The following is a 15,176-nucleotide window of genomic DNA, read 5'->3' as shown; positions in this document are numbered from 1 at the left end:
AAGGTTGTAAGTGTGGGAAAAAGTACGCGATACTTGTGAATTCCTTATCCAAATAAAAATAAAATTTAAAAAAAAAGAAAAGCTTATTTGCAGAAATATCACAGGTAAACTTCATATAAGCAGCATTTGTAAGAAAAAAAATTAGACATACTCTTACAAGAAAAATAAGAAGTCCTTTTTAATGCAAAGTGATCTTAGTGGTCAGTGTCGCTAAACTCTAGTGATTAGGGTTGTGCCGGTTGGTTCAAATGTGGCTAAAGGGAAGTAGCTGTTGATGAACCAGGTGGTGTGAGACCAGGCTTCCAGACCTCCTGCCTGTGATGGTAGCTATGAGACAATGGCATGGCCTGGATGGTGGGGATCTTTGGAAATGGTCTTGAGGCAGCCCTTTGTGATAGTAGAGTGATTGTGCCCATGATATATTGGGCAGAGTAAACAGTAATGATTCCCACACTTTCCCCTTGGAGTGCTTATCCAATTTATTAGGAGTTTTTAGTTTGTTTTATCATTCTTCTTCAAACAGTGAATTTCAGATTGCTGTATAAAGGTTTTCCTTATTATATGTCAGTTTCGAGCTGATGGGGCATCAGCCATGGTTGGCAGCTCGTCTTGGAGAAGGAAAACTCTGCTCTGAAACCTTTGCTGGCTTGCGGCTATACCCACTCATGGGGAAGGCTTCGGGAGTAAACCCAGAGAGAACGGTCCAGAGCTGGAGTCCCTAAGGCAGTTCAACATTGAGCTCAATGCTGACGGTAGCTCCTGTGATGCTGTGATACTAAACTGTATTGATTCCTGCCATTCCTTTGGGTTCATCATATGCGTAGAGAGGGGGAGCTTGCTACATGGGCAACAGTTTGCTCTAGATATCATACTGCCCAGGCTTGTGTATCTAGACAGCTAGGACAGAATATCCATGGTTAGCTCTGATGGATGCCCTCACCTCACCTTGCGTATTTGGCAGTTATGTTAAATATGTCTTGTCTGGCTACTGACAATAAAAACTTTTTTTTATCCATTCTTAAACTGTAGGGTTTTAGGGTATCTTACTGTTAAACTTGTAAACTATTACACTGCTTTAAGTTTGTTAGATAGAATTATAGATAATTCCTAGTTTATTTTGCCTCTACATAGGTAAAACTCTTTACCCTAGTGCCATGCAAGTGAATGTCCTTTGTACCCTTTCTTGGATCTTGACACCCAGACTAAAACAAAGTGCTCTATCTGGGACAGCTAGTGGCTTTGGTTTGGCATAACTTTGGTACTGTTTCCCTGTGCTAAAAGCCTCATGGATTTTGTGACAATTTTCACAACTTACCCTAATTCTTTCAAAGACTTTATACCTTGGTCTGTTTTTGTATTGCCTTTGCACTTGCACTGCTCACAGCTCACAAACAGCAAACAGTGAATTCTCGTAATCTGTGATCTTTGCACCTAAATTCAGACCATGTCTTGGAAATATTCAGCAGGTCAGTGGACATTTTTTGGAAAGATTTCTCTTGTTTGGAACATGCTGATGAGGACAATAGTTCATGTCTTGGGAGTTGGTTCTCCTTTGTATATAAGATGGGATATTTAAGTAGTGCCTCAATATTTTTGATAGTCTACACTACATGTCTTGCAATTTATCTAAAGATTTGAGTCTTCCTATTGTCTGGCTTGTGTGTAGCGAGGAAAGAAGCAATGTGTTTGTTACAAAACTTACATATTGGTAATAGTGGAATTATCAAAACTATCCTGAAATATTAACTTAAACATAGGATTCATTTTTTGAGCCTCTCAATTTGGACCTTCTGAGGATCCCAGGCACACACTCTTTTTCTCTCTCTCTCCTTTTTCTCCCTCTGACTATACCCCTTGTCCATCCTCTGGGTTCCCCCCCTCCCCATTTTCCTTCTCCCTGGGCGTCCTGTCCCATGATCCTCTCATATCCCCTTTGCCAATCACCTGTCCAGCTCTTGGCTCCATCCCTCCCCCTCCTGTCTTCTCCTATCATTTTGGATCTCCCCCTTTCCCCCCCCCCCAACTTTCAAATCTCTTACTATCTCTTCTTTCGGTTAGTCCTGACGAAGGGTCTCGGCCCGAAACGTTGACTGTACCTCTTCCTGGAGATGCTGCCTGGCCTGCTGCATTCACCAGCAACTTTGATGTGTGTTGCCTGAAATATTAACTAATTTCTTTCTGAACAGATGGTGCCCTTTCAAATCATTGGAAAATACTTAGCCTGCAGATATGGTAGCTATAATCCAGCCTGGATCAATAGCAGATAATCTTTTTCCTTTTTCTCTTTACTGAATACACATTAATTGGATGTAAAATTAACTCCTTTTGAGGCTGTTCTTTATTGGCACTGATCCCATGTGGCTGCTGCTCACCAAACGTACGTGATGTGCAGGTGCATTCCATTTCTGTTAAGTCTGCCTCTGTTTTTTGATCTTTTATTCAGAGGAGTTTCTCTAACAGTTCTCGATTTGCCTTGAATACCTTGACCAATAGTCTGCACTCTTTATTTTTGACCATGATTCTACAGTGGTGTTTGTGTGTAAATGGGGAAATGTATGCTAGACCCACAGCAATCAATTTCTCAGCTTCCCTCAAAGCCTGTAAAATCTGTCAACAATCCATCTGCTTCCACTAAAATCATGGAATAATTTCAGACATTGAGTAAACCCACTAGTGTGTTCTCCCTATCCTGGTCTTGCTTCGGCCAGTAAATCGTGTGCATTAACAGGTGTGAGTTTCTTTGTAACCAAGTTATCAGGGCTTTTTTTAAAAAACCAGCTGGCTTTGTGATCATTACCCACTACCTGTGAGCTCCATTGGCATTGTTTTTCATGATTGTTATGGTGAACAAATCAAAGCTTATTTTCTGCAGGAAAATATTTGCTTAACAAAGAGCTTTATATATTGTGCATTAAGTAGTATGGCAATCTTTTATACAGGTTTTCAAGCAAACCCTTTGGTACTGGCACACAGAATGGATTCTCGTGCTTCCAACAACAGGCCCATGCATCTCTACTCAGCTCCTGATTATGACTTTGTTTCCCAAGGCAAAGTTATAATGATTTATGGACTTAATCCACACAAAATGAATTGTGAAAAAGTCTTCAACCTTCTCTGTCTTTATGGCAATATTGAAAAGGTACGACGTAATCTTTTGCTTTTATCTTGGTTGTTAATGCCCGTCTTCATCACTAGTCCAAGTTGAAGCTTGCTTAAAATATGCAAACAGTAATTGAACTTCCAGTGCACTGAAGTGCTTTATTTGGGATAAATTGGAATCCTGGTTTACACCTAAAATGGAGTGAACAATAATCTGATGCTGCACTTGAGAATCTGTGCTGCCCTGAGAATGTTTCATCCAAGTTGGGGAGGAGTATGGCAGAACATTCCAGCAAAGAACTTTGAGTCTTTTTCTTGCATCAAATAAGCAAGCCTCTTTCTTTAATCATCAGGGTATTGTACCTTGGAAAAAGTCCTAATGTGCTTAATCTGTAAGTTTCTTTGCTTTTAGGTTAAGTTCATGAAGAGCATGCCAGATGCCGCCATGGTTGAAATGGGGGATGAATTTTCTGTGGATCGAGCTATTACTCATTTAAATGGTGTAGAGATGTTTGGAAAGAGAATTAATTTGTGGTAAGTGTTTCTAAAGATCTTTGCACAGCTGTGAAGTGATATTTTAGTCCTCATGAAGTGGACAGTATAATTTTCTGTATTCTTACTTCAGCGTCTCTAAGCAGGCATCAATTGTTCCAAGTCAGTCTTACGAGTTGGTAGATGGCACTGATAGTTACAAGGAGTTCGCCAATTCGAGGAATAATCGCTTCACCAATCCAGGGCAAGCAGCCAAAAACAGGATCCAGCCCCCTTCCAATGTGCTTCATTTCTTCAATGCTCCTCCATGTGTTACAGAGGAATACTTCCAAGAGGTAAAGATATCTGATGGGAATGGAATAGTAGGAATTCTCTTATTCCCAACCCTCAAAAGTGCACTTCAACAGCTGTTGCATTAATTTGTTGCTACTATACCCTGCTTGAAGTTTAGTGATAGAGGGAGTGGATAAGCAATTTGGGACACCAGGTAAGAAATTGATGTATCCTTGGTTAGTGGTTTTGGGCAGTGTTGATGGAACCAGTCTAGTCAGAGATGACACATCCACCCCCACTATTTTTATTGAATATTGATGGGATATGCAAGAGGGAGAGATACTGGTAGTCTGTAACCATCTTATTCTGGCTTTATGATTTCAGTTCTGAACTTGATTATTTGTATATCTTTTGAAAATTGACTTCTGACTTGATGAAAACGAGGTTGGGTGACATGTTTTTGACATTGGAATTACAGTGCCTTAAAATTCAACACACAACTATTTTCACATTTTCCTGTCTCATTTTATAAATCTAAAATATATTGAAGTAGGTTGTTTTTTTTTGAGCTAATCTGCAAAACATTTTGGATAACATCAAAAGAAAATTCCAAAACCTGTCAACAATTTGCAAAAAAAAAACACAAAACAAAATTCAGGCTGAAAAAGTATTCATCCACTTCCTAATTACTGTGGTAAATTTCCTCAGGTGCAATTCTGAATATTACCTTACCAACTTGCCCAAATTTATTGATGTAGAAAATTGGGGGAATCACCTGGATAAATACTTCCTCTCTCTGTAAGGTCCAATAGTCTGGTGAATTTTAATAGTGTCAGGTACCCCGTGGCGGGAATAAATAACCAGCAGAAATAGAAAACCCTTTGGAGTCCAGTATTGCTATTAACTAATAATATTTATTAGTAACTACACAATATAAATATTAGTAATATAAATGTAGATAAATCACAGGTTAGCAATGATTTTGTGTGTATGTGTTATATAATATATACACACACACACACATATATATATATACACACACACAAATACAAACCCCATTTCCAGAAAAGTTGGGGTATTTTCCAAAATGCAATAAAAACAAAAATCTGTGATATGTTAATTCATGTGAACCTTTATTTAACTGATAAAAGTACAAAGAAAAGATTTTCAATAGTTTTACTGACCAACTTAATTGTATTTTGTAAACATACACAAATTTAGAATTTGATGGCTGCAACACAACAAAAGTTGGGACAGAGGCATGTTTACCATTGTGTTACATCACCTTGCCTTTTTAATAACACTTTTTAATCGTTTTGGAACTAAGGATACTAATTGTAGTAGATTTGCAATTGGAAATTTTGTCCATTCTTGCTTGATATAAGACTTCAGCTGCTCAACAGTCCGTGGTCTCCATTGTCTGATTCTCCTCTTCATGATGCGCCATACATTTTCAATAGGAGATAGATCTGGACTGGCAGCAGGCCAGTCAAGCACACGCACTCTGTGTCTACAAAGCCACGCTGTTGTAGCCCATGCAGAATGTGGTCTGGCATGGTCCTGCTGAAATGAGCATGGACGTCCCAGGAAGAGACGTCACCTTGCTGGCAACATATATCTCTCTAAAATCTTAATATACGCCTCAGAGTCAATGGTACCTTCACATACATGCAACTCACCCATGCCGTGGGCACTGATGCACCCCCATACCAGCACAGATGCTGGCTTTTGCTGATAACAATCTGGATGGTCGTTTTCATCTTTGGCACGGAGAACTCAATGCCCGTTTTTTCTGAAAACTAGCTGAAATGTGGACTCACCTGACCACAGCACACGGTTCCACAGTCTTTCGGTCCATCTGAGATGAGCTCGGGCCCAGAGAACTCGCCGGCGTTTCTGCATAGTGTTGATGTATGGCTTCCTCCTTGCGTAATACAGTTTCAAGTTGCATTTCTGGATGCAGCGACGGGCTGTGTTGAGTGACAATGGTTTTCCGAAGTACTCCCGAGCCCAGGTGGCTATAATTGTCACAGTAGCATGACTGTTTCTTAGGCAGTGCCGCCTGAGGGCTCGAAGATCATGCGCATTCAACAGTGGTTTCTGACCTTGCCCTTTACGCACTGAGATGTCTCTGAATTCTCTGAATCTTTTCACAATATTATGTACTGTAGATGTTGAAAGACCTAAATTCTCTGCAATCTTGCTTTGAGAAATATTCCTTTTGAACTGACTAACAATTCTCTCTCGAATTTTGGCACAAAGGGGTGAGCCACGACCCATCCTTGCTTGCAAAGACTGAGCCTTTGGATACTACTTTTATACCCAGTCATGATACCTCACCTGCTACCAATTAGCCTGCTTAATGTGGACTTTTCCAAACCGGTGTTACTTGAATATTCTGTACACTTTTCACTCTTGTATTAACTCTGTCCCAACTTTTGTTGAGTGTGTTGCAGCTATCAAATTCTAAATTTGTGTATATTTACAAAATACAATTAAGTTGGTCAGTAAAACTATTGAAAATCTTTGTACTTTTGTCAGTTAAATAAAGGTTCACGTGAATTAACATATCACAGATTTTTGTTATTGCATTTTGGAAAATATCCCAACTTTTCTGGAAATGGGATTTGCTTACGTATGTGCGTACAAACACGCGTACACACACGCGTATATACACACACACACACACACACACACACACACACGTAAGTGTGGAATATATGTATGAAGAACCAAGCTGCTTTAAGTCTAGGGGTAAAAAGATACAGCCTGACGATGATGAGTGAAGTTCAGTTCAGTTCAATTCGTAGTATTTAGTTGAGTAGTGATGGAGAGAGAGGGGGAGAGATTTGAGTCTTCAGGTGAGCTGACGCCATCGGTCTTCTCGTTGTCCTTCGAAATCCTTTCGAAGTTACTGACTGTGACTTTAACAAAGGGGACCGGTTTTCTGTGGTGGAGCTATCCTCCAGGCAAGGGTGGACACATGGACAACTCCCCACCAGGCAACCCCTTTCCTCTTTTCACTGCAAGAGCAGCTGATTGATCGATCCGCCTGATCGACCTTCCAAAACCCACTTTTTCTGCGGGCACAACAATGCTCATTCAGTGTCCAGAACACGTGTCTGAGGTCTATCATCTGACCTCCTATTTTATCTTCTCGTGCTGAGCATCAACTGTCATTCAAATAACTCCTCCTTCCTCTCTCTGTGAAGAAATGCAAGCAGGCAAAAGTCCTTGAATTGTCAACGACCTGCCGAAAATCATAACAGAGTGTTCATTAAATTACACCGCCTTCGGTCACTGTAGCAACTTACGAGCTGCTCGGTGCTATCTCCAACTCAGCAGAAATCCAGAAGTTACTTCCAGTGCCTTAAAGTGACAGTCCAACAGTTAGTCTTCGCCTCTGTGTCTCTAGTTCATAGGGGTAATTCAGGACCCCGTCACAATAGAATGAACAAATTGGGACAAGGGCATTTAAGACAAATCAGGAAAATAATCATAAAGAAGCACAAATGTAGGGAAGGGTACAAGATCTCAAAGACACTGAACATACCTCTGAGCTCAGTGCAGTCCATTGTGAAAAGCCACACTGCACATGTCAATCTGCTGCTCTAAATTTAGTTGCTAGAGAAAGGTGGGCCTTGTGAGAGGCTACTGTGATGTCAACAGTCATTCTGAATGAGCTGCCGAAGTCACTGGCTGCACTGGAGATGAAGTTCATGGCTGCACAATCTCTTGAGGATTACACAAAAAGGTATTTACAAAAGGGTGGCAAAGAAGAAGCCCTGGGTTTTTTTAAAAAAAGAAAGCAAATGTGTCAAGACTTTGCAAAGTGTCACTTAGGTACTGTAAAGATATGGAAAAGGTCTTCTGGTCAGATGAGACTAAAGTAGAATTTCTTAGCCTCAACACTAAGTGGTATATGTGGTGTAAATTTGATACTGCACACCAACCAGGTAACACTATCTCTACTGTAAATTATGGCAGAGGTAGCATCATGCTGTGGGGATGCTTTCCAGTGTCAGACTGGAAATCTGATCAGGATTGATGGGAAGGTGAATGCTGTTAAATCAGAAATCCTAGATTTAAAAACCTGCTAGCCTTTGCCAGAAAACTTAAACTGAGAAGGAAGTTGTCTATGAAAGTTCTCGGGCAGCAATAATCAACTGATTTGATTTACTACTGGGGAGGAAGTTCCTTTAGCAGGATAGTGGACAAAAGCACACTGCCACAGCAGCCATGGAGTGGCTTCAAGTGAAGAAAATTGATGTCCTTGAGTGGCCCAGTCAGAGCCCTGACCTTAACTTGATCAGATATCACTGGCGAGACCTCAAGATTGCTGTCCACTGCCTCTCCCCAACTAACCTGGCACAGCTTGAGCAATTCTGCAAGGAGGAATGGGTAACTCTTGCTCCATCACGTGCAAAGCTAAGAGACTTTCCCAAAAATACTAGGGGCGGCAAGAGGTGGCACAACTAAAGAGGGATGAATACTTTTGAACTGCTGACATTTCAGTTTTTGAATGTTTAGCTTTGCGTGCTTTACAATTTTATTCTTGGGCTCTACTATGAAAAAGCATGTGATTTGCAAATTCTCAGTCAAATTTATCAAAATCCTTGGTTATAATATTCATTTGTGTGAACAAAGGGTTGAGGGCTCTTACAGGGCACTATACATGGAAGGTCTCTTGGTGTAAAAAGTAACCAGTTTTGAGCTGATTTTTGTTAGTGGTCTTTGCAACCTTTCTTGACAATAATGCCACAGCAAATGGAACTCCTTTATTGTTTTCATATTGGATGGCTATTATGAACTTGAAGCTGGTGTATTGTGAAAGCAAGTTCAACTGTACTTGCGTTAGTTTCGTAAAACAGTCCTGGCATGGCCGCTGCACTGATCATGATTCTGTCTGGGTTGGCTTTTTTGTGTGGCAAACACATAGTACCACTGGACTTACTTTCCAGAAAAAAAGCCTGACAAAGTGTATTATAGAACGTTGTGTAAAGCAAGGAAGGAGCTTGCTACTGGCCATCTGAGGTGGGGAAGTTACTGGATGGGATTCTTTGGGTCAGAATTTATTTGAATTTGGGAAGGCAAACACACATTGGGAATAGTCAGCATCGTTTAACTGAAATACTGCATGGAAATGGGCCCTTTGGCTTGGCCCGTATATGCTGACCAAGGTGCTTTTCTGGGATAGTCCCATTTGCTTGTGTTTGGCACGTATCCCTCTAAATCTTTCCTATCCATGAACTTTTCTAAACACTTTTCAATGTTGTAATTGTAGCCACCTCTACAACTTCTGGCCAGTTTGTTCCTAGTAACTGCCACCCTCAGTGGAAAAATTTGTTACTCAAGTTGCTCTTCAGTGAGGTGCTGCAGGGATTGGTGTAGGGCCCTCTATTGCTTGTCATGTGTATTAATTATGGGGAAGAAAAAGTAGTTAAAATTATTAATCTGCAAATACTTCCAATTTTTGTGTATAGTGTTTTGTGTTTATAGTGGACAATGAAGAAGGCTAAGATTGCAACTGAATCTGGGTCATCTGGGAAACTGGGCAAAAGAATGGCTAGTGGTGTTAAGTGGTGCATTATGAAAAATAAAACTAGCAGGACTTAAACAGCGAATGACAGGATCTTGGAGTGTTACTGAATAGTGAGACCTTGGGATAAAAATACATAGATTCCCACCTTCATCCCCATCCAACCTAACTGAAAGTAGCGATGCAAGTAAACAGAAGTGAAGTATGGTATGCTTGCCCTTGGCCAGGACATTGAATGCAAAATTTGGGATGTTGGCTAGGCCATACGTGGAATATTGTGTACAATTGGTCACTACCGTTTAGGAAGGATGTGATTAAGCTCGAGCTGGTGTAGAAAAGTTTTACAGGAATATTGTCTGTACTGGAAGTCTGAACCCTAGGGAGGGATTATTTAAACTGGACTTTTTTTTTTGTCTGCAGTGAAGGAGGCTAAGGGGGTGATGTTAGTATAAAAAATTTGTGGGATGTAAGACAGTAGATAATCATGGTCTTTTTCCTAGGATAAGGCAGTTTAAATGGAGGCTGTAAATTTAAGGTGAGAGGGGAAAGAATTAAAGGGAATCTGAGGTGCAAGTTGTTCAGAAGATGATGGGTATAGGGCTAAGCTGTCAGAAGGTGGTAAAGGCGGGTGCAATGATAACATTTAAAGTCATTTGGGCAGACACATGGATAGGAAAGGTTTAGGATGTATGGGCAAAGTTCAGGCAAATAGAATTAGTGTATGTGAACATTTTGGTTGTTGACATGGCTGAATTGAACCAAATGGACCTGTTTCCATGCTATGCAACTAAATCTGTGGAAGGTCCAGGCAGAGGGGAAAGAAATTTGGGAATGGTGATAAATGTGTGAAAGTTTGGCTAGCTGTAGTACTGTGGATGACTATTGAGGGTTTTTGGTCAGCCAGTCCTTAAAACTATTCTGCTTCGCCACTCTGGCAAAGCCTATGCCAGTTATTGTCCAGTAAGTTATCTATTTGTTTGGAGAGGTTTGAACTATCCCTACAAATTGCTATACATTACTGCATCCGAATTCTGTAAAACACTGTCCTGAATATACCACCCCACCAGCCTCCACGTCCAGCACATAATTCTCCAAAATATCCGCCACCTCCCAAAGGATCCCATGACCAAGCACCACCTCCTCCCCCCCCCCCCAAATCTCTGCAAGTATCTACGTGACTCCCTTGTCCATTTGTGTCTTCCCACTGATCCCCTCCTGGCACTTATCCTTACAAGCAGAACAAATGCTACACCTGCCCCTACACCACCTCCCTCACTACCATCCAGAGCCCTAAGCAGTCCTTTTAGGTGAGGTGACACTTCACCTGTGAGTTTGTTGGGGTCATTTACTGTGTTAGGTTCTCTCTGTTTGGTCTCTGTACAGCGGTGAGACCTGACATAGGTTGGGAGATTGCTTCACTGAGCATCTACACTCTTGTCTGCCAGAAAAACAGGATTTCCCAGTACCCACCCATTTTTAAAAAAATTCTCATTCCCATTACGATAAGTCCATCCATGGCCTCCTCCACTTGGGTTGGAGGAACAACACTTTGTATTCAGTCTGGGTATCCTCCAACCAGACGGCATGAACATTGATTTCACAAACTTCCAGTAATGATTCACCAATCAACTTACTAGCTCTTTACTTCATCCCTCCTCCTCCAGGTTTCACCTCTCACCTGGTGGTTCTCTCTCCCCTCCCCCACACCATTTAAATCTGCTCTGCTTTTTTCTCCAGTCCTGCATAAGGATTTCGGCCTGAAATATCAACTGTACTTTTTTTCCATAGATGTTGCCTGGCCTGCTGAGTTCCTCCAGCATTTTGTGTGTGTTGTCCTGAATGTGACAGTGGATTTGGGTTTGGTTGGTTTTGATAGGGGGGGTGGGGGAAGAAGAAGAAAATAATTATTGTACTGTCTACTGGGTGCCAACGTTATTGCAAATTGAATTCCCGGTCTGAGAATCCTAGAACTTCAGTGGTTTGCAAGTTATCTAATTAGAATTGCCCTATGGTTTTGGTTTGTCACATTTTCCTTGTACAGGAGTGTTTTAACTTAGATGTGTCTGATGTTTTTATAGGTTTGTGAGGAGTGTGAACTGAAGCCTTTTAAAACTATCAAGATGTTTACTGGAAAATGTAAGTAATAAGGACATGCAAGTGGCTTTTGAAGCAGTCCTAAACTAAAAATTACTGGCCTATTCCATATTTCTCATTTGAAAGCCTAATTTTACCTGTGCCGTAGATTTAATTTTAAAATCAATGTGCATTAAGCTGAGAAACAGCATGGAATAAGTGGAACTTGAAGGATTTTCCTGCTGGTTTTAAGTTAGAACTGGAAAGAGAACTGGCTGGGCATGGAAACATGTCCTTTAGCCCAACTGGTCTGTGCTGACCTCAATGCCCTTCCAAGCAAGGGCAATTTGCCTATGTTGGGCCCATAAACTCCTAAACCTACCTATCCATGTACCTGTCCAGCTGTTTCTATTGTGCCTACCTCTATCACCACCTCTGGTAGCTCATTCCACATACGTACCACCCTCTGTTCTTAGTTCCTATTAAATTTTGCTCTCATCTTAAACCTGTTAAACCTGTGGGGGGGGGGACGGGGGACTGCATTCACCCTATTTATGCTCCTCAGATTTTGTTCATCTCTAAGATCACCTCTCAGAATCCTACACTCTGAGGAGGCAGAGGATGGTAGAAAATCCTAGTCTGACTAACCTTTCCCTATAACTCCCTTTCACTTGAGTTCCCATAATATCTTTGTAAATCCTTCCTTCACTTTTCCTGTTTAATTGCATTTCCTTGGTGACAGAAATTTGCCTCACAAGTGTCTTGTACCTCTCAACTTCTATACTTATTGTCCAGACTGAAGGCTGGTGTGCCAAAAGCCTTCAAGGTCTGTCTACTTGTGACTCTATTTTCAGGAAACCATGTACCTGAACTTTTAATGAGTCGCTATTCTACAACAGTCCTGTGAAAGTCCTACCTTGATTTGACTTTCCAGAAAACAACACCTTGGACTTAAGTGAATTAAACTTCATTTGCCATTCCTCAGCTCACCTATTCAGCAGATCAAGACCCCCTCCCCCACCTACCCCTTTGTAATTTTTAATAATGTTCGCTATTACTAATACCATCTCTTTTGGTCAATAAGAGACTGGGGATAAGGTTGTGCTCACCTCACGTACTCAGTTGCTATCAGCCATGTGATATTGTAACCTGACTGGTCCTGTCTCTATAATGGATGCTCAGTAAATGTATCTGTAAGAAGTCTTTCACCAATCTGTTGTCTTCCAGCTGACAGGAGTTTATCTGGCCTGTTGGAGTGGGAATCCAAAAATGATGCTGTAGAAGCACTGACAGTACTGAATCACTACCAGATGAAAAACACAAGTAAGTATAGATGGGACGGTCAGGGTTTAATTTTAAAAGTTGGATGATAATTGGCAGGAATTTTCATCTCCCTTGCTCCTTTTCTTGAAAGGGAAAGTTTATAATTCTGCAACGACTGATGATGTACTAAGCCTGAGAGTGGAACATGAAACTAGCTGCTTGGTTTTGTCATAGTCAGCACTAGCTGTTTGGCCTACAGAGATGGAGGAACAATTGGCCAAACAGCTGGTGCAGAAAGTATTTTTGTAAGGTTTGACAAGGGTAACTAATTTGCTTTCCCTGGCTAGAAAACTTAAACCTCCTTGGGGTAACAAGGTAACATTTTCAAAACAAGATGAGATTCTCTTAAGGTGTGAATATTTGGAGTTACCAACAAAAGGGCTGAAGGATGTCAAGAATTTTGAATAGATATGGGTAGTGGGTGACACTAAGAATTAAATGATAATGGGGATGTATATTGATGTCACATTTCTAACAATACTTGTTAGTGAGTTAGAGCTGGTGTTATGTTTGTAAATTTTCTATTAAAATTCAACTGCCATTGACCTGGCCATTGGGGTTAATTTATTGCAAAGTAAGTGCAGAAAGAATATTTATACTGGAAGTGGTTTCCAGCTATGTGTACAACTATAAATGTATCTATAGTTGAAAGATTGTTACGATTTGAGACCATAAAACATGATTCTAGCTTGTCCTAATTCCCCTAATAATTTTTATTTCTCTTGTCAAGATGCTTTGAACAGGTAATGAGGTTAGTGTGTAGAAAATGTGTATGTACTCCAGGATGTTAAGAGTGATTGTTTTCTAATCAGTAGAAACACTTCCAGTGTATTCCTGTTTTGATATTGCAGCTGGGATTTGAAACTAGCTAAATTATAGGAAGTTGGACTGTTTCCAATTTAATTAGATGAAATTTGAGTCCAAGCTAACCTCTGAAATATTCAGTTTGGATTCCTACACCATAAGGCTGAATGTTGGTTCACATTCAGACATTTGACTTGGATTAGTGCTGACAATTTGCAAAGAATTTGACAGGTTTGGAAGTAAATTAAATTTGCAGGTACAGTGCATGTGGTTTAAAAAAATAAAAATAAAAAAATAATAAATTTGGAGAAAAATAGCTAAAAACCCTTTTGTTTTCAGATGGCCCGTACCCTTACACCTTGAAGCTCTGCTTTTCCACCATGTCTCATGCATGAAGACACAGTTTGAAGAAAATTTGGAATTGATGCTATAGGTCAGCTTGCCAAATTGAAGGAGCGAAAATATAGGTCTTTAGTGTCAGACTTGCACTTGTAAGTGGAAGATACTTTCAGCTTATTGTAACTTTCTGAATTGTATCGATGTAAAAGTTAAAACAGTTAACTAAGTTTGTTCCTTTGTTAGGTTTTTTGCAGTCAATGAGATATTAGAACTTAATGTTTATGCAAGTGACCTTGTATTTTAGAACTATGCAAGTGATGGGCAACCACTTGTGGCATATCTATTTAAGGCACTTAAACAGTGATAAAAGCAGGATTGTTTTTTTTTGGAAATGTAGTTTGCAAGATTTGTTTTAATATAACTACATGTCGTGATCAGGAGAATTCTTTGTACTGCTGAAGTGCCCAAATGGTGACTTTTGAACACTATACCTGAACTCTGGTATATTTACAGCTTATTTCCATGTGTTTAATTCCTTGCTGTGTTTCAGATATCATTAAACAATTATTTCAAATATCTGTGATTTATCTTAATAAAGGTTCTAAACTCAAATTTGTGACTAACTTGATTATCATTCTGTTTTTTTTTCTTCCTCTTACTCTAGACTCTCCCTTTTTGTATCTAATACCTTTGGTGACATTGTTGTTGTGAGAAGATGTGGATAGGTATCTGCAGTGTGGGCTTTGCACCTTATTTCCCCTTGGATGAGCTTTAGTTTGCTCGTATTTAAGTGCTGGTTTCCTATGTTGAGGGTCAGGAGGACTGCATTTGGTGCATGGCGAATCTGGAGTGGCCAAGCTCGACTTTGCAGAGCACTGCTGAATGTCTACCCTGCAGTAGCCCCTGCTTTGGCTTTTATTTTGACTAATTAGCCAAAGTAGTTCTGATATTCTATTGATAGTTATGTCTGGTTAGGAATATTGATTTCAATTAATACTTTTTTCTAGAAATGACTATTTTAATTCCATCAGACAACGGTAACTGACAATTATGTTCTCATGAATGAAAGCAGTTAACAGTAAGAGAATCTCATAGGGTTTTCTACATTGAGATTCCTCACACTAGTTCCATTGCTCGTGCTTCTTGGGTGGGGAGGGGGGAGAAAGGAGGAGAGAAACTGTTTCTCTGGGTCTTTAAGGAGTAAAAAATTTTTAAAGTGAATACTGTATAATCA

The 15,176-nt window shown here is 40.2% G+C and overlaps 1 protein-coding gene across 1 annotated transcript in view; it reads left to right on the top strand.

Moving 5' to 3' along the window:
* LOC134350734 (heterogeneous nuclear ribonucleoprotein L-like) overlaps positions 1–14,554 on the top strand; it is a 38,647-nt gene extending 24,093 nt beyond the window's left edge. The window contains exons 8-13 of the mRNA XM_063056350.1: positions 2,940–3,139; positions 3,512–3,633; positions 3,725–3,926; positions 11,482–11,539; positions 12,704–12,799; positions 13,943–14,554. Coding sequence (XP_062912420.1) covers positions 2,940–3,139; positions 3,512–3,633; positions 3,725–3,926; positions 11,482–11,539; positions 12,704–12,799; positions 13,943–13,998 — 734 coding nt within the window. The 3' untranslated portion in view covers positions 13,999–14,554. The remainder of the gene's footprint in view (positions 1–2,939; positions 3,140–3,511; positions 3,634–3,724; positions 3,927–11,481; positions 11,540–12,703; positions 12,800–13,942) is intronic.
* The last annotated feature ends 622 nt before the right edge of the window (positions 14,555–15,176 follow it).

The sequence above is a fragment of the Mobula hypostoma genome, chromosome 8 (assembly GCF_963921235.1).
Source record: "Mobula hypostoma chromosome 8, sMobHyp1.1, whole genome shotgun sequence".
NCBI classification, from domain to species: Eukaryota; Metazoa; Chordata; class Chondrichthyes; order Myliobatiformes; family Myliobatidae; genus Mobula; species Mobula hypostoma.
This window is presented reverse-complemented; position numbering and strand designations above follow the sequence as displayed.